The 19,168-nt window shown below is 29.9% G+C and overlaps 3 protein-coding genes across 7 annotated transcripts; all 3 read right to left on the reverse strand.

Moving 5' to 3' along the window:
• Positions 1–1,602: 1,602 nt before the first annotated feature.
• On the reverse strand, positions 1,603–3,986 carry LOC145055704 (uncharacterized). 2 transcript variants are annotated; one of them, XM_079004092.1, is made up of 8 exons: positions 3,847–3,986; positions 3,065–3,246; positions 2,801–2,904; positions 2,680–2,721; positions 2,462–2,549; positions 2,239–2,335; positions 2,043–2,149; positions 1,603–1,952 (listed from the first exon to the last, which is right to left on the reverse strand). In XM_079004092.1, the coding sequence occupies exons 2-8, from the start codon at positions 3,193–3,195 to the stop codon at positions 1,829–1,831; spliced, it is 693 nt and encodes a 230-aa protein (XP_078860218.1). In that variant the 5' UTR covers positions 3,196–3,246; positions 3,847–3,986; the 3' UTR covers positions 1,603–1,828. The 2 variants fall into 2 exon arrangements, with proteins under 2 accessions (XP_078860218.1, XP_078860217.1); XM_079004091.1 differs by having other exon boundaries at positions 2,798–2,904.
• An 8,147-nt stretch (positions 3,987–12,133) lies between these two features.
• On the reverse strand, positions 12,134–13,742 carry NET3C (Kinase interacting (KIP1-like) family protein). Of its 2 annotated transcripts, none has more exons than XM_079004094.1 (3): positions 13,547–13,742; positions 13,320–13,430; positions 12,134–13,183 (listed from the first exon to the last, which is right to left on the reverse strand). In XM_079004094.1, exons 2-3 carry the CDS (start codon positions 13,417–13,419, stop codon positions 12,495–12,497), a joined length of 789 nt encoding a protein of 262 aa, XP_078860220.1. In that variant the 5' UTR covers positions 13,420–13,430; positions 13,547–13,742; the 3' UTR covers positions 12,134–12,494. The 2 variants fall into 2 exon arrangements, with proteins under 2 accessions (XP_078860220.1, XP_078860219.1); XM_079004093.1 differs by having other exon boundaries at positions 13,320–13,442; positions 13,547–13,741.
• A 1,001-nt stretch (positions 13,743–14,743) lies between these two features.
• On the reverse strand, positions 14,744–18,852 carry LOC145055706 (sodium/hydrogen exchanger 1-like). Of its 3 annotated transcripts, none has more exons than XM_079004096.1 (16): positions 18,647–18,852; positions 18,240–18,343; positions 17,731–17,926; positions 17,516–17,634; positions 17,159–17,256; positions 17,004–17,063; positions 16,763–16,809; positions 16,494–16,688; positions 16,364–16,410; positions 16,195–16,261; positions 16,030–16,130; positions 15,845–15,946; positions 15,631–15,769; positions 15,504–15,566; positions 15,343–15,399; positions 14,744–15,263 (listed from the first exon to the last, which is right to left on the reverse strand). In XM_079004096.1, exons 2-16 carry the CDS (start codon positions 18,290–18,292, stop codon positions 14,940–14,942), a joined length of 1,668 nt encoding a protein of 555 aa, XP_078860222.1. In that variant the 5' UTR covers positions 18,293–18,343; positions 18,647–18,852; the 3' UTR covers positions 14,744–14,939. The 3 variants fall into 3 exon arrangements, with proteins under 3 accessions (XP_078860222.1, XP_078860221.1, XP_078860223.1); XM_079004095.1 differs by having other exon boundaries at positions 15,343–15,429; positions 18,647–18,850; XM_079004097.1 differs by lacking the exon at positions 18,240–18,343 and having other exon boundaries at positions 15,343–15,429; positions 18,647–18,849.
• Between the last annotated feature and the right edge of the window lie 316 nt (positions 18,853–19,168).

A 19,168-nucleotide genomic window follows, 5' to 3' on the forward strand; every position in this document is an offset into this window, starting at 1 on the left:
AGCAGTGGGAGCTTTTCGGAGGTGGAAGAGAGAAGCGCAAAAATATATATATATATATATATATATATATATATATATATATATATATATATATATATATATATATATATATATATATATATCGTAAATATGGACTTTAAATGGTTGTGATTAAATTTAGAGGTTGACCTCTGTCCAGCCTAGATGATAGGTGATAGGGGTGATTGCCCATGACCCATCATTCGGAGGGGCCTAAAATTTTATGGGTTATGTAATATTAATTCTTAGTCTATTTTAAAAAAAATTAAAAAAATTACAGGAAATGTGAAAGAACCAAATTCGAAGGCCAAAATTTGATACATTGGAAACAGAAAGAAGCAATAAGCATATGTATAATAGCCATTGTTCATAAAGAAGATTGGTAGATGCAACCAAAAAGAAGGATCAAATCGATGAATTGTAAACTGACAACCTATAAAGCAATCAAGAAATGGTAGAATGGATTGGTCGATTACGTCGTCTCAGTTTCTAAGTCTTAGCGGTTAGAATCTCATTGCATAGAAAATCATATTAACCATTATTCTTGTCACTATAGAACTCATTCAGAAAAGTTTTTTTTAAGTTGAAGTTATAAAAGAAATAGGTCATCAATGTCATAAGAAATGTCGAATGGTTTAATTGCTTTATGTATGGATAAATATATATATATATATATATATATATATATATATATATATATATATATATATATGTTATACAAGATTAATCTTGATACTATTTGAGGAGTCTTTTATTTCCTCTCGGCCTGCATCTAAAATATGTTTGGGCCGGCCCGGGTTAATCTGAAAGCTGTGAACGGATAGATGGTTTTTGACCGCTCTCCATTCATAAATATATAATTGTATGTAGAGTTTGTATCGGATTATGACCCAAGTAAAGAAGAAAATGATTGAAATGGGTTCTTTGTTTTGTATATTACAGGTAGAAATCAAGCACAAGAACACGTTGTATGGATTTATGGCACCTTCCCTTCCCTCTTGTTACTGGTAGGGTAAACTTGTAAGATTTTTATTCTTTCATGTATGTATTTATGTATGTGGTTTAGTCTGTAATTATTGATATGTAAAGATGTTTTTTTTACTGTTCAATGTACTTTATAAAGATGATTTGCTGTGCTTTTGGCTGTTCACTATCTGCAGTGCGATTAAGAAGCTTTTATCAAATGGTAGTTTGTTTTTTGGTGGTTAATGCATATGATTTCTCTCGAATATAAGCAAGCTTAAACAAATAGTAAGTTAACAAAGTGTCAATGGGCTAACCCTAAGAAGTGACTTTCTGAAATGAGAAGCAAATCTGATTAAGAAACACGTAGGATTTATGAGAAGGTTGGTTTGCCATTTAAAAACAAAAAAAGTAGCAAGTTGAGCACAAGTTTATAAGAAGTTGACTTGATTTTCTATCTAGTAAATCATTAAAAGGTGAGAGACCTATCACAAAATTGATTTCAAGAAATGCTTTTTTCGTGAAATCCACTAGAAAAAGGAAGTTTTAAGAAGGGTTTCTTTGCTTCTCTGCAAAATGATAGACGTTATTATTATTTTTTTGGTAAATAAACAGAGTTACTTTGTAATAAATATTTAAAAAATTTGTCCACGAAAAGGATGACTACTTTGTCAGAAATGTACATGATAACTAATCCAAGTAGAACGAATCATCCATTCCCTCCCAAATGTACCATGGAAGAAAAGAAGACAGACGAAAAATTCAATACTATGAAGCATTATACAAACAAAGATAACAAACTGTTGGCAAATTTTGGAGTGTGGATGGATGTCGATGATTACACACTTCACTTCATGTATTTGTGAAGAAATTTGCGATGGAAGTCACTGCGAATGGTGTCATTGATGAAGCGCTTTGGAGCCTTGGTTTCTCCACGGGCCTGGTTCTTGAACACCACGTCATCATCCCACCTGTCAATCACAAATCAAGATCAAATAACACATATACACACATAAATAATATATATATATATAAAAAAAAGGGGGGGCAAATTGCAATACCTGCGTTTGACATTGAAGGAAGTTGAAGTTGGATTATTAAGCAAAGGGTTCCCTCTTATCAACTGGGCCTCTTTCAGTTTAAGCTCCTCTTCTTGCTCTTCACGTTCCTGTACAATTTAATTTACAAACCAAATCCATGTCATGTCATGTCACCATACAAATCCCAACTAAACAAACACCAACTCAACTAACTCACTTTGCGTAGTTTTTCCTCCGCCCGTTCCTTCTTGATTTGTTCAAGCTCTGCTAAAAGTGCTTCTGTATCATCTTCTTCATCATCATCCTCTTCATCACTATCCAAACAGACACACATCACTACCCATTCAGCCACTTTACCCACACGGAATTTAACGAGTAAAAAAAAAAAACAGCCACTTAGTCTGTGTGACTATTTGAACATGACAATGTAAAATAGAAACCTGTCATCATCACTTTTGACATCTAAATCAGCATCATCAGCATCAGCACTGCGTGGAACAATTCTGTCCTCTAGTTCTCTCCTTGATCCTGTGGATATTAAATATTTAAACATTAAGTAGATTAAAATTTTGCACATATGAACACTGTAATACTATTCATATTGGTTAGAAAAGCAGTGAAAAGTAACATGTCAAGTTTTTAGAGGTGCAATATGAACCTTCCAGTAGGTGATGACCACTTTTTCTTCGGTCTCTATCCTCTGCAACCACAAGTCAACTAATGAATAGCTATTATTATTTATTATTTATTAAAGATGAAGATAAAAGTGATTTTACCACCATAACCCTTGTCTTTAGATGAGAAGTGTCTGCGCTCACGCTCCACCAACTCCTCTTTGAGGTCTCTCCTTTCTAGTTCATCTTGGGTGTCTTGACCATCCTTTCTGTATGTATTGTATTAACAAAAACACCAATCAATATAATATTCGAAACCAAGCAATCTCCCTTGTGCAATACTCCATATTTAAGGATTTGTTGCAGATACTACTATTGATAGTTAACTAAAACTAAAATATCATATAGAAGGAAAAAAGAAGAAGTAACCTGGGCTTGAGGGTTGTGTGAGAAGCAATATCCCTGGAGGAATACTTCTGAGAAGGACCAAATATACGTGTTCCACCTTGTTCGTTACCACCTTTAGCAGGTGCCCATGTCGGTCTAGCAGCCGTTGTCATACTTTCTCACCAATCTAATTCTTTCTCAAATCTCAACTCAACCTAAGCAACCTGTCCACAACAAAATCCATTACTCATGTTCATGTTGTCTTCTACTTCTAACGATATAATAGAGGTTAAACTGAACCCTAAAAAATACCTAAACATAAACTAATGAAGACAGAATGAAATCCTGAACCAACACTAACTTAATCGGAGAAATAATAATCAAAACCTCAGAAATTTAGTATTCTTGGCATTGGAAACAATTGGCAGATCAGATATCACAAATCAGACACAAGTTTTAGGGACTTCACAAAAATTTGAAAAGTAATCTTTAGCATTGCAAAAATTTGGCAGAAAAAAATATAAACAATTCACAAAAATTTGCCATCGCAGATTTCAGATGGCAGATTCCTCTAGCATATGGAAGATTTGAGACAAAAAAAAATCATTCACAACTACAGGTTAACCAGAAATCTTTGCAATTTGGCAGAAATTCGTGTCAGCAGAAGGCAATAGACAGAGATATGATAATCAGATAAGGAAAATTTTTGGAATTGAAACCATCCGAATAAGCAGAAAATCGAAATAACCAGTATAGACATGGAGATATCGAGAATTATAAACATAGACAGAAAAGATCATAACCAGAAAAAGGAAATTCGTTACCTGGTCGGAGAGCTGGCGGCGGTGGAGATCGGAGATCGGAGAGCTGAGTCGACAAGGATGATGGCGGTAGAGATCGAAGAGCTGCGCACGGTGGCTACAGAGAAGAAGATGGGAGATGGAGAAGAAATTGTGATTGGAGGCGTCTTCTGTGAATCGTATCAGAGAAAGAGTAGGTCCGAGGGTATAATTGTCATTTGATTTTTAAAACTTCTATCAGGAAACAAGAAAGAGAAAATATAGGTTTAAGGGTATAAAACTTCTATGAGGAAAGAGAAAGAGAAAATGTAGGTTTAAAGTTTAAACGTTTAAGGGTGTAAAATCCTAATATATGGGTTAATTAGAAAAAATTAAATAGAAATATTTAAATATTTAAAACTTTGTATTTATAAGAAAACATGAAAAATAATGAATTATTAAAATTGATTTTTTTATTTTTTAAATTTAAATAAATCTCTCTAGTAAACAAAACCAATAGTCCATGTGTCCCTTCAAAACCACTAAATTATGTCAAGTTAAATACCAATTTTACCCCTGCTTTGTTTCACCTTCAAATCGATAGAAATCAGGCTCTATTTTCTTTCACTTTCTACTCAATAAATCATCAATTCATTATATTCAAAGAATACAAATGTACATATTAAATCAATTCATTACATACCCGATTAATAGCATGTTATTATGGTATCCGATTTCGTATATAAGGTAAGATATCAATTGCAAATTGCAATTAATTTTATTTATTACAAATGTAGATGCATTTCATTTGTTTGCTTAAATTGATTCGTTTCACTATTATTTTGATACAATAAATGATGTTTTATGCAGTATAGTACAAAAGAAAGCTCATTTTGTGGTGTTTTCCATCTCTAGAATTGTAACTCAGATTCGTGAAAGTTCTTCTTTCAATTTTTCTTTGTTTTTATTTCCTTAATCGATTAACCCCATTGGGTAGTTGTTAAAAGCGCTCATTTTGGCGAGAGTGGAAATATCCTGATTTCCCCAACACGTGCCTCAGATGTGTTAGATACCAATTGTAAGCAACTCATGATCATGGTGATCATTCTTGAGCGCATCACATATAGGTTTTGCTTCCTTCATAACGATTTGACCACCTTTTTCTACTTCAACCATCTCTATATTTCCTTGCTTTTCCTCATTCTCACTGATAAGTACCTAAAACTCTCTTTGCACATTTCATTTAGGCTTTTTAAGTTTTACTTACTCTAATCATTTGTTTTATCGAGAAGCTAATCATCCCTTCAAGCCACATCAACTCCAGTAGGAACTCATCTGATTGGTGTAGTAATGAGTAAGTATCCAACATTTTTCATTAAATTACTATTTCCTTAATGATAAACAACTAATAAGTAAGTTTAAGCAATCTTATGTTTCAAATTAGTGGTTTTATGTGTTATCTATATAATATGATATTGATGATTATCATCTATTTTGCAATATAATTGTCTTCTTTATACTTTATATATTTACTGAGCAGTTATGTTTCTTTAACTTGAAGGATCTTCAAAAGTTAAAGATCGAAGATGGGTTATCAAGTTAAGAGCCACCACAACGTAAGTATTTCTTCTAACCAAATTTCTCTTACATCATGTGGATATGTGGTTTTTTACTTTCTCTGAGTTCTTGTATTATAATAAACCAAGATTTCATTTATAATGACAATTTACCACCTTAACTTAAAGGGTGTCATCAAGAACCAATGAATATGGCTTAAATGAACGTAAAACATGTATTGTTTTCCAACATGAGTTTGTTACACTTAGGCATGTGGAAAATGAATGTAGGGCAGAAATTAAGCCAAGCTTATGGTGTATACGGTCATGCTTACATGACAAGGTTTACTGAAATGTGTGTTGGGTTGGACACCTATGTCACTTAGGTCATGTGCAAGAAAGGTTATGCCCTTATCCTATGGTTTACACTTTTCTCTCTTTGATCCATTTCAATAATTTATCTTTAAAAATGGTTCTTATGCTTTTTGATTGGGTAGAGCAACAAGTTCACTTGCATTTTCTTTAAATATTCTTTAGTATGGTTATGATTAGCCTTTCTTCATTTATCTTCTAGAACACCTTAAATGTATATTATGGCCCAAATAATATTTTATATTACTTAGTTTTTATGTAAGAAGTGGCTAGCTATGGTAAAAAGCTTTAGAAAAAAATTATACTAGATGAAAGTAGGATACAAAATATGAAAGTAGGATACAAAATAAACAAACCGGTTTTGGATCTATTTTATCTATTTTGTTGTTATTTCGCTCGATCGGCCAAAAGCATATGATATTTTTGGTCGATCATCCAGAATCATGTAATTACCTTTTTCTTGGTTTGATAGTTTTAGCAATGCTTACCTGTGGAGACTTTAATATTTTTATTTCCTTTACTCTGTTTTATGTTCTTTAGGATGAGATAATCTTTATCACGAGTATGATTAGTGAGCTAGATCTTTTATGACCATGTGAGAGGTTGATTGCTAAATTTCTTTTCAATACTTCTCAAATTCTCGTGGCCTTCAATAGATTTTCCAAAATCAAAGACCATGTAAAGCACTTGTATATAGGTACAAAAACTATCAGAAGAGTTTCTCATCTACGTATTATTAAAATTTATAGTCTTTTTTTATAAATATATATTAATATATTAATATTAATTTTAAATAATCAATACAAAAAGTTTTAAACAAACTTAACTCTTTATTAATAATATAAATGTTTTATAAATTTTTTACCCATGGTTCCCACAGGTTGTAACCTAGTAAACAAAATAAACTAATGAGCTTTAATTTGATAATTTTGAAATAAGAAAGTAAGTCCATTAATGAAATTGATATTTATTTATTACTATATTTATTATAATTATTACATTAAAATATTATGTGAACTTTATTAAATAACGGGAGAATTTCATATATGCCCCTCTTAAACTTCAAAATATCATATTTGTCCGGTTTAATTTCTTAATATCATATTTACCCTTCATAAACCTTCAAAATATCATATTTGCCCAAAAAAAAATTATAATGTTTTTAATATTTTATAATCATTTTTTATACCTTCGAATTAGTATAATAATTAAGAAATTAAACAATATTATCCTTACGTCTATGATAATTGAATGTGAACTTCCAAATTGTTGGAATGTCGGCCTCTTGATAGATAAAAAGATTCATCTTCAACCATTTCTATGGAATGTATGTTTTGATTGTTTAGTTTCTGTTGTTGTTGATTATTAACATGTTGTAGATATTAGATATTAACATTAATGTTTTGATGTTTAAAAAGTGCATATAAGATATTTTGATATTTAAGAAGGGCGTATATGATATTTTGATGTTTAAAAAAGACATATATGATATTTTAAAATTATATGAAGGGTAAATATGATATTTAGAAATTTTATGAAGGGTAAATATGATATTTAAAAATTAAGTTGGGTAAATATGATATTTTGATGTTTAAGAAGGGCATATATGAAATTCTCCCAATAATAAAAAAACTCATAAAATGACATGTGGAAAAAGAAATTAATTTAAAATAGCCACAAAATGACATTTAGCAAATTGAATGAGAATATAACATTAGGCAAAAAAAAAACTTTTATTTATTATAATATATTTGATTTTTAAAAGGGGATAGAGAAATATATTTTTTGATTTATACATATTTGGTCACTGAGTTTTTTTTTGTCCACATTTATCCCTTGAACTTGTTAAACTGTACACATTCAGTCCTTGTGATTGGCTACAGGTTAGCCGGTAAAAAAGACTTAATAGGGTAATATATTTATCACTTTCTACATATTTAGTCATTAATATTTTTGTACATATTTGGTCCATAATATTTTTTGGTTGCAAAATAAGTCATTTTTGTTTTTGTACTCATTCAATACTTATGAATTGATTTCCTTAGGTTTTTCTTACGACATCTTATGTGGGACAATCATTAATGAGGTGTTTGAGTTTTTTGATATTTATGTGTATCACGATCTCGACTACTTTGTTGCTTAGGTCATGTGATTACAATAGTCGGTTTCTTGCCTTTTTTTATTAATAACATTTAACTTAAGACTAGATCATAATTTGGCCCAAAACTTTAAGATTTTTCAAAAGATTTCCTAAAAAACACCTTATCTAAACACTTTTTAAGATTTATTGGCTTTAAAAAAAAAATCAATAAATTGTTTTACACTCATTCCCAAACACCCAAAAAAAAAAAAAAAGTTAAACGAGATATGACTGCTATGTTTAACACACACCTTGTTTGTTTGCCCCTCCTTGAATTTTAGGTATCAACCTAATGATTTACTAATTTTTCATAAATGTCCCTTGTTATTTGATGTCTATATCATATAATAATACAAAATTTATTTTCTTACAAATCCATCACAATACAAAAGTTGTATAATATATATTGTATAGTGGCCCATACTCGGAAATAAAGATTTAACACCAACGGTCAACAAAGTGAAAACAACATAAGTCTCATATAAATAATCGAAAACATTAATATTTTTTAAATAAAAGTTGAGGATGGAGTTACACAAAATAAAACATGTGTTTGGAAATATATTATATATGAAAATATTATTTAGGATTACAAAACATCTGATAACACAAAACGCTGTTACTTTTACAAGCTTAATAAAAAACTTAAAAGTCAAAAAAAAAATTCAGTAAACATGCCTAGAAAGAGTTCATAATTTTATAGTGTTTACATTGAAAATAAATAAATAGAAAACAAATTTAAATGAAATCTAGTTAGCGCGACTTATTCATGTTCGTCCATTTAAGTTAGTCAAACAAACGAACGAATACGAACGGATAAATGGCCGAGTTTTCTTATACATTTAACAAATTACATTGTTCATGTTTGTTCGTTTATGTTCATTTAGCATGTTCACGAATATAAATGAACATAAACGAACATATAATTTATTAATGAAATAAAAAAATAATTGAACATATATGAAAATTAAGAAACTTAAACGAACGAACAAACGTAAACGAACAACTTAAGTGAAAATTCACGAACATAATTGAACGGACAAGACTATTATTCATTTTCGTTCGTTTAACTAAATGAACGAGAATTTGTGTTCATGTTCATTCATTTATTAAATAAACGAACTTCTCGTCGAACAGTTCATTTACAGCCCATATCTAATGATTAGGCATGTAAACTGGTTCGGAACAAAACGCTATAAAATAATGAATTTCAAGTATGTTCGCTACAAATTTAATTTTGAGTTTTAACTTTTAAGTTGCTTATTATGCTTGTAAAAGTAACATCGTTTGGTGTTATTAAACGTTTTATAATCCCTAAAAGTATTTTCATATATGATATATTTCATATTTCCAAGTACGTGTTTTGTTTTGTGTAATTCCATCCTAAATTTTTATTTAAAAATATTAATCTTCTTTATTATTTATGTGAGACTTTTATGTTTTCACTTTGTTGATTGTTGGCGTCGTTGGCGCTAATCCGTTATTTTTCCGTTTAGGACAATATACATTACTAGTTTATAATCCGTGAAAAACACGGTTATAAAATTAATTAAATTTTCATAGTAAAAACTCAAAATTATTAATCAATTATTTCAAATAAGTTATTAATTAAGAGATATTTTTTAGTTATATAAAATTGCAATCGTTAATTTAAATAAATATATGAAATATATATAATATAAATTTCATTTTATGTTTTATTCTAATATTATTAATTTAATATAATTAGAGTATAAAATTTGAAATTTGAAATGAAGAATGAATTATTATTAATTTAATGTAATTAGAGTGAAAAAATTTAAATTTTAAATGGAGAATTAATATGTTGACATATGACATGGTATGTGACATATAATATTAATGAAGATTTCTAATATTATGACTTGTGAATAGAAGAATAAAATTATTTTATTAGAATATGGATAATACATTTTTTGTGTTGTGGTGGATTTTGTAAACATCAACCAATGAAAGTTATAAAACTTTAGTAAATGAGCCGGTTGATACCTTGAATCAAGGAGGGGCTCACATAAATAGCTCGTTTTTATCTTTCTTTTTTGGGTGTTTGTGATTGAGTTTTACAAGAGTTTATTGAATTATTTGAAAAAAAAAATTATAATTTAAAAAGTGTTTAGTAAGATGTTTTTAAAAATAGCAAAATTTTAACCATCGGTTAGAACCGCACAGTCGGACCAAAAACCGAAGACGATATCAGTTTAAAGACAACCATTTTAATTAAGGGTTGTGTGATAAGTATCCTCATTAACCAATGTTACCCTCTAACATCAAATCAATTATTTACTTTTGATTTATATCATTTTTTTTTCTTTCCCTTTTTGTTTTTCTTTTTTTGTTTTTTGTTTTTTTTTCTTTTATATTTTAATCTTATTTGTTATTGTTATTATTATTAATCTAATCAATCTAATCAATTATTTTTGATTTGATATCATTTTTTTGTTTCTTTCCCTTTTGTTTTTTTTTTTTTGTTTTTTTTGTTTCTTTTCCTTTTTGTTTCTTTTCTTTGTTTTTTCTTTTCTTTTCTTTTATATTTTAATCTTCTTGTTGTTGTTGTTATTATTTATTAATATTATAAATTCGGACGGCTATATAAAATGAAACAAAAGTAAAATTTGTCTTTATTTTAGAAACAAACCAATACAATTATCGTTTATTGATAAATTACAATTCACCATAACCATTATGTAATATAGTTGATTACAATGAGCATATCATGTTTTACCGACTTAATTAATATCCATGATAAATAAATACAAACTTTGATTTTGTTTTTTTTTATATAGCCGTTCGAATTTTATAATGTCGTCCAAATTTTTAATGTAGTCCAAATAAGAAAAAACAAAGTAAGAAAAAAAACAAAATTAAAAAACAACAACAACAACAACAACAAAAGAAAAAAAAATCAAATCTCGGGTGAAATTATAAAATGAGGAGGTAATAATAATTATAATAATAACATTAGCCTTACTAAATATGGAATCATAATATCTTTGAGACGTGTGTATTCGTTTCTTAGCCAATATTAATTGAAGAAGTATGTTTTTTCAAAGTTCGATAAATCTTGAAGATCTAGGAAAAAACCAAACATTGGACAGCAAAATTACAGGAACCATTTTGAATTTGAAGACCGTCTATATTCTATTAGGGTCCTACTTTACACACACCAACCTACAACACCATCTTATACCATTGAGCTTACTTTTTAGGTAAATGATGACTATATAATTATCATTTGCATTACTTTTTAGGTTATGATTACAATATAATTATTATTTTGACTAACTTTTATCATTATTTCATTATAACAAAATCAATAAAATTTTATTATTTAATAATTAGATTTTTATTGCTAACTTTATTAATATTAACAATTTTAAACTTATTTTTTATTAAGATAAAAAAATAATAATTTTATTTTTATAATATAATAATATAAATAGTATTATAAAAAATAAAATTCAAAATAAATTTTTATCAATATTTTTTTTACCTTATCCATGACAAAAACAAACGACAACAATAATTTTGTGCGGCTATGCCCCTACGAAAGATTTTGGGTTTGTTAATGCCCAACATTGAGTAAATAAAAAGGGTTATAAATGTAATATTTGGAGATATTATTTCACTTCATCAACAAATTTGATTTAACAATTTAATTGCTTGATATAAAAATATAAAAGATTAAATAAACACATGATTAAAAAAAATAGTCATAAACTCATATAAACTCATATGTTAAAGAATAAATGCTTTTATTTAATGTTAATACATTATTATTTTATTTCAAAAATTATATATATATATATATATATATATATATATATATATATATATATATATATATCACTAAAAAAAGATCAAAGTAATGATACTTAATGTTAAAAAAAAATAGAAACCAATATAACTAATGAAGTATCATACATGTCGAATTTGTTTATATGCGAGATAGATTATTTATATTAAAAATAACACAAAATAAATATATTCAAAAATAAAATTAATAAAAGACAATATGTTGTATATGTTTGTAAAGTAAAAGGGAGGAAAATAGAAAATAATATATAAATAAAGGGGCATAAACATAATATTAAATTAAATGTATTTTATTGTTTTCCTATTCTCGTAGTTAATCATTGCGTCACTAGTGTTAAAAGCTGTGTTTAAGAAATAAAGAGAAAGTTAGAGTCAAATATATAGGTCAACACAATATTAGGTTGGTGTGCAGTAGACTTGGAATAGGATGGTGTGTAAAAAGTAAAACTCATTCTATTATTCTGACATTGCTTAAAGTAACAAAGAATCAACACCGTACATGAATAATCCAATTCTAAAAGGACACCACTACACAATGACCCATAAAAAAGATCCAACACAATATCCATATCCATTCCAAAAGAAGACCCCCCACTTCAAAGTTTACATGAACAAATTAAATTTACTATATTTTAAAAAAAAAAAAATTAACGAAATAAATCTTTTAGAAAATGAAGAGTAACTTGGTAATATGTAAATTTTAAAAAGTTAACTTTTCTGGGGACAAACAGAACATTATTTAGAAAGAATATCAATATCAAGAATATGTCAAAATATACCTGTGAATGCATTGTCTATAGAGCAACAGCAGTAGTAGCTTCACCATTGAATATTCCCCAAAATACCCCTTTCAGTTTTGTAAACTCAAATGGGCTGCTGTTTTGCTTCTTGAAAGAATCTTTAGCAATTCTTGTTTTGAGATTTAGATTTTCTTGTTTGAGCAAATCCACACAAAAACTAAGTTGTCTGATCGCCTCCCTTTTCTCTTCATCTTTCTGAACCAATTCTTCCTTCTGAACCTTGTTTTCTTCTCTCAGCCTCTCTAATTCTTCCCTCAACTTCATTCCTTCTTCATCTGAACTACTATTACTGCTCTTTTCCTCTTCTTCAGTTTCATCATTAAAAGAAGACGCTTGTTGGGGCTCATCAAACATATCAGATTCAACAGAATCAAAATCATGGTCAAAGTCAAAAGACTCAGAGTAGCTGTCGTATGATTTCTCTGATTCTTTCATCAAATGCGAAGTTCGGAATTTGGACAAAGGTAAAGGACACGATGTCCATGGAGTGATCAGGTGGCGACTTCCACTATCAAACTTGACCTGATCATATCTTTCAGCTAACGATCGATGGGCTCGATACAGATCCTCAACGATGCTAATGAGCTCGGGTCGTTTCTTGTAATACATCTCTGCACGTTTTGCGAATGAATCTGCATCTTCCTCGATCAGTTTAAGCATTGCCTCCGTCTTGTCATCCAGTTCTATCAATCAAATCAAATAGCAGTACATTTACATTTAGGAAGTATTTATAAAGCATATGATTCAGACCAAATCCATATATGATTAATTAATTAATTACGAGTGTAGATTGTCGAAGAAGGATAATAATGTCGTTACCTGCAATAGTGGAGTGTAGCCATGGAGATTTCCTTGGGATAGTGTTGCTCTGACTGTCAAACCACCACCAGTGTGCTGACAACTTGCTCTTTCCCTCCATTTCTTCTTAACCTTCAAATTTCACTACATTATAGTATATATTTATTAACGAAATCCATGAATAAAAGTCTCATATGATTTGGGCATTTATAACAGAATCAAGAAACCCTAAAATTAAGCAAGGTTACCTTGAAGAACACAGGCCCCGTTAATGGCGCTTCCTCCCTCCCTTTCTCTCTCTCTCTCTCTCTCTCTCTCTCTCAACCTCTCTCTGTCTCTGTCTCTGACTGGCACAATGAAAAATAGGATTGTTAACAGTGACGTTAAATAAATAGAATCTGCCAACGCAAAGACGCCATGATTCACACTCAACGGCACAAGGAGGAGCGTTAAGTTAAGACAAAAGAGAAGCATAAAAGGAAACAAAAACACACTCACAGAAAATCATGAGGTGGGCACCACTTCACCAACGGTCGAAATCTTTAACCACGCAAGTAGGTGCCCGCCCTCCCCAACGGCTTAATCAAAACTTCACAAAAAAAAATTATCATCTTATTTCATTTGTTTTTAGCATAAAATAGTAACTTCGTTCAATTTTTCTTTTGGAGTTGTTAAATTGACTCCTTTTTTATTAAAAATCAACGTATAATAAATTATTTATAATTTATCTTTACAAAAAATAATGCAAATTCAACCAATGAAGTGTCTAAATGGAAAAATGAAATGTCTTTTAGTCAACCTCTTTTTTTTAGGCAATTTAAAAGCAATATATCCAAGTACTTTTGTGGCGATTTACTTTTTGAAATGTATTTCTAATTTCTTCCATTTTAGGGAATAAACTTTTGTTTTCTTTACAAAATAACAACAAACATAGTTTAAAAAGATAAGTTAGGAAAGTAACCCTACTAGGATATTAGGGTAGAGGCAAATCAAAGAACATCAACTATAGTTGTACGCCTAAATAGTGAATATGATACATACATTATAGAATTGTACTAAAATCAATTTTATCATATGGCTAATAATAACATAATATCTTATGTTTCATCACCAAAATTCCAAGGTATATTGCCCAAAAAGTTATATAAGTTAGAAGTAGGTCTTCATTTTACATATAAAATTTTGAATCAAGAAAAAGTAACTTATAACTTTATACCATTTACTACAAATAAATTAGGTTGTTACTTCTAGTAATTTTTACCCAAAATAAAAATTAAACAAAATTATTTTATGCACTTTCACTCTGATGCAGCGTTTATGAAACTTCATGCCCTGCCTTTTAGATTTTTTTTGCAAATTCAATACAATTTCAAGAAAAACGAAATATTTAATTAGTAATTGGGAATTGAGACCAAATCAACTCAACTCAGTTCCCACCTCCAAACTAAATACAAAATGAAGTCTCTATCTAATATTAATAATACATAGAATATAACAACGGACCATTTGAAGTTGGTATTTCTAAAATCTAAAAGCATTAAACATCAAGAAATGAAGTCTAGCTATTCTGTAGTATTAATTATGTACAAGAAAGAACATATATAGTGGCAGGCATTAATTAATTAGATTAGTGTAAAGTGGTTACACTAATGCGACTTCACGGGTGCCAGTAACATAAGAAACAAAGCCTCTTCCACCAAAAAGTGGACGCATGAAAGCGTCATCAAATTTCCTCCAGTAGTAATGAATGGTGTTAGTAGGGTTACTAAATAGCCTTTTTAGATTGCTTGTTTCATCCTCTCCTCCACCTGTTTCTTCTTCTTCTACTACTACTACATTTCTATCACCTGAGCCCATAAGTGGCATCATGATCGACTTTGGACTCCATGCTTGGCTCTCATCAACATGTGAGGAGGATCCAGGAAACAAAAACTTTACAATAGGCTTAGTCAACAATCCAAACACCTATAAATTAATTATTATAAATAAATAATTTATCATCAATGATTGATTATTGGTTAAATAATGGAGTACAAGACATTACCACAGTACTGAAAAGCACAACAATGATGGTGGTGGTGATCAATAGTGCATTTTCTGGCTGCATAGTTTGCTCATCAGACCCGGTAAACTGTATATATGTATATGTAAATTACCAAAATAGCAAACATACTTTTTTAAATAGTAAAATTTAGTTTTACCTACCTTCTTATAAGCAAGAGCCACGGACACAGCACCTCGCATTAGACCAGACCACCAAACTGTAACCTGTGATGTGACAGATTAATTTTAAAATTCAAAATAGAATTGGTAGTTGAAGTTAGTTAGTTACCTGTTGTTTGAACTCGATCTTGTTACTGTTTGATTTAGTGGTGAAGTTGGATATGAGTGAAATTGGGAACACAAAACATGCTCTTCCAACCATAATCAATCCAAGCAGTACACCACTAGCCCCAAAGGATTTTCGAGGACTGTAGAAAAATTATTTGAATCTCCATCAAAATACTAAATAGGGTTATTATTTGATTAAAAAAAAAAAAGTTTACCTATCGTTTACAAATTTCCATTTTTCCACGTCTAGTGCGTCCATACCAACATACATGAAGATAAATATTTCGGAAATAAATGACATTGTTGCAAAAGTATGCCTGCAATGCAATCCAACAAACTCATATTAACCAAAGAGGAAAAGAGTTTTTTTTGTTGGAAAGTGTGAAAAAGGGCAACGCACTTTGTAGTTACTTGTGAATTGATGGTGACATTATGCCAAGCATAGTGTGACATTACAATACCACAAAAGAATACAGTAAGGATTCCACTTAATCCAAAAACCTACATGAAAAAAAAAGGTTATTCATGCCGACAGCTAAAAACTAAAAATTAACCTTTCACTTACTTCAGCTAATACATATGAAAGGTAAGCCATGAGTATCATAAGGGAGACTTCACGATCTGTTGAATTCCTGAATACACACACATTTGTCCCAATCATTTATGGTATTTTTTTTCTTTTTTTTTTAAAAAAATATATATATATAAATTACTCAAACAACATCATGTCATACCTTCCAAAGTACAATGTTCTAATGGTGAATGAACACAGCAACCCAACCTAAGCTTTCCCTTGGATTATTTAACTCGAGCAAATGAAATGGACACATATAGATATATGTAAAGAGAGGGAGAAAGACTTACTGAAACTCCCAAGAAAGTACTAAATATGAATAATGACAAGAAATTTCCAGCAAATTTAAGGGCGATGACAGAGTTCATGTCTGATAGGTCAAATTTTGTAATTGCATTGAAAAGAACCACAGATGTGGCATCATTAACAACACCCTCCCCAAACACTAGGCTGTATAGCAGTGGTGTTTCTTCCTGATTAAGAACCTGTCCATTAGAACATACAAAGTTAATGAAGATGATCATCTCTGTAATTTTTTAAACAATCAAGACCTTTTTACCTGTAAGGTGCAAACAGAATCTGTTGCAGAAAAAATGGCTCCAAGTGCTTCCCATAATTATACCAGAAGACAACAATTTGAATGAATAGGTTAGCATAACATGATCTACCTAGACTGATAATAAGTGATGTCATACATGTCAACATTTCCCATATTTTAATGCCTTGGACAATGTATTCATGCATAAAAATAATTTTTTTTTAAAAAAAAAAAAAGTCAAAAAGGAAAAGAGAATACATACCAAGATAATCCTTTGTGTCGAGGTAATCGATACCCAGTTTAGGAAACAAACGTGTTGCGCCTGAATTATTCAATCACCATAAAACAAAAACATTGTGATCAAAGTTTATATAATCATTTACACAGGAACTATTAAACACATTTTATTTAACGTACCAAATGAGATGACTGCAAAGGATATCAAAGTACCAATGGCTCCAAATGAGGTAATGGTTGTGAAATTCTGGAAGAATTGTTTCTTTTTAACCTGAAACCTGGTAAATAGTTAACCTTTCTCAGAAAAGGTGTTAAATGCAATTGAAAGACACGCATCAAAACAAGATATGTAGGCTATTCATATTGGTCACCTAAATGCTACTGTTACTTTTACAATAAAACAAGCTCTCAACACAGGAAATTTAAGAAGTCTGTACTTCAAACTAGGATTCTTATAGTCAATCATTTAATTGCATGCTAGAGAAATTTCAAATCCTTGAAAAAGAATAAGAATGACATTTAGAAGATAGAACTTACCCAGCATTGAAAATAATTGGTGGAAGGAGATATATAAAGAAAAATTCTTGCTTGAATTCCAATATGTGTGAGCTTTTACCACCAGAAGTTAGTAAAATAACAAATCCTGTGCCTAAACCCTGTCAGAAGTTATGTAATATTTACCTCAACAAAGTACAAACTGACAAACCAAAGTTATGCACAACAAAAATTCATATATGAAGTCAGTAACTCACAATTGCAAGGGCAGTGATAGATTCGTTCATCCATCTACTTTCTTCAAGGAGATGACCAATTACAATGCAAGCACAGAGCAGGGCTGCAAATAGGGCTATGTGATGTACAAAATCTGTCTCCGGATCTGATGTCATTAGACCATAACTTGCTGCTATAGAGCTCACATCATGACTCATGTTGCAGGTTGGCAAGAAACTGAAAAAAAAAATGAAATAAGATCCTGCAATGGAGTGTTATATGTCAACACAAAGTCAATTTAAAGCCAAATGCCCAATTTAAAACCTCTTAAGGATACTTTTGCAGCCAATTATTACTGTCTACAGTTATCATTTAGTAATATATTGGGATATGGTAATGGCCTATGCCTGTCACAACCTTCCATGGTTAAGCAAAAGGGAAAAGTGATATGGTGGTTAATAACTTCGTTTGATTCAATCAATCATAAGGTGTAATTAAGCTAATTGATCTCAATTAGGTTTTTGTGATTCATATTGATCATTAGACGTACGTTTCATGGTAAGTAGTCTCAATAACTTTGATTGATTCGATCATGAAATACATAACTCATCTACTGGACTGGGAATATCTCCTTAAGCCATAATAGCCCATAACCTAAATTCAAATTACATGAAGTCAAAAAATTATAGAATTAAAGTACAAGCCAAAAATGATAAGAGGAGACAGATATAACTAATAATCCAATCTGCATTTTGCAGGTTTACTAAACCAACCAAAGGTTGATAAAGGCTGAAGCTAATTTGCTTCCATTGACTTGACTTTTAAGGCATGTTATCCATTTCATCATCAAACTTAACAGAATTTTCATCGTCTTTTCAGCACCATTGCCTGATTAACGCATATAAACAGAGGCAGAAAACGAGAACAATATCAAAAGATGAAAGAAAGAGTTCGTACCTCAAGAAATCGGTTGTTGATCGTGACAAATAATTGAACTGCAGCTGAGGCTTATAAATTTCCTTCTGGAGCAAAAATCTAACAATTTTGCTTCAAGATAAACCTTATATTTGGAAAGAATTAGGGTTTCCTTGACCAACAAGAAGGGTTCAACACGTTTGAAAGTAGATTCTTTCATCTGATTCGATAAAACGAAACAAGGAAGCGGAGAAATCAAGTTTGGAAAAAACCGGGAAGCAACGATTTTGATGTTTTTACTTTATAAGATAAAATTACATATCTCGTCCATGAAGTATTGCTAAATTACAAGTATTATCCAAAAAGATTTATTTAGGTTATTATTGACGGACTAGCCGGAAAACTACTTATTAGTTGAAAAGCTAGCTAATAGTTGAAAATTTAATTGTTAAATAAAAAGCTAGCTAATAGCTAAAAAGTTAGTTGATAAAATATAACGTTTGATAAATTAGCTAAAAAATACAAAATGACACAAAAGGACATTTAAAAGAATGGGTTTTTATA

The sequence above is a fragment of the Lactuca serriola genome, chromosome 5 (genome assembly GCF_051521515.1).
Source record: "Lactuca serriola cultivar US96UC23 chromosome 5, Lser_US96UC23_V15, whole genome shotgun sequence".
Lineage (NCBI taxonomy): Eukaryota > Viridiplantae > Streptophyta > Magnoliopsida > Asterales > Asteraceae > Lactuca > Lactuca serriola.

Coding starts and splice junctions, on each gene's coding strand:
- LOC145055704 (XM_079004091.1), bottom strand. CDS start 3,195: ATGACAACGGCTGCTAGACCGACATGGGCACCTGCTAAAGGTGGTAAC. Junction 2,722..2,797: donor TAAAGACAAGGGTTATGGTG/GTAAAATCACTT, acceptor TTGTGGTTGCAG/AGGATAGAGACCGAAGAAAA. Junction 2,336..2,461: donor GTCAAAAGTGATGATGACAG/GTTTCTATTTTA, acceptor CTGTTTGGATAG/TGATGAAGAGGATGATGATG.
- LOC145055706 (XM_079004095.1), bottom strand. CDS start 18,292: ATGTATTTCATGATCGAATCAATCAAAGTTATTGAGACTACTTACCAT. Junction 17,635..17,730: donor CTATCACTGCCCTTGCAATT/GTGAGTTACTGA, acceptor AACTTCTGACAG/GGTTTAGGCACAGGATTTGT. Junction 15,430..15,503: donor TGGCTCTTGCTTATAAGAAG/GTAGGTAAAACT, acceptor ACATATATACAG/TTTACCGGGTCTGATGAGCA.
- NET3C (XM_079004094.1), bottom strand. CDS start 13,419: ATGGAGGGAAAGAGCAAGTTGTCAGCACACTGGTGGTGGTTTGACAGT. Junction 13,184..13,319: donor GCTACACTCCACTATTGCAG/GTAACGACATTA, acceptor TTTGATTGATAG/AACTGGATGACAAGACGGAG.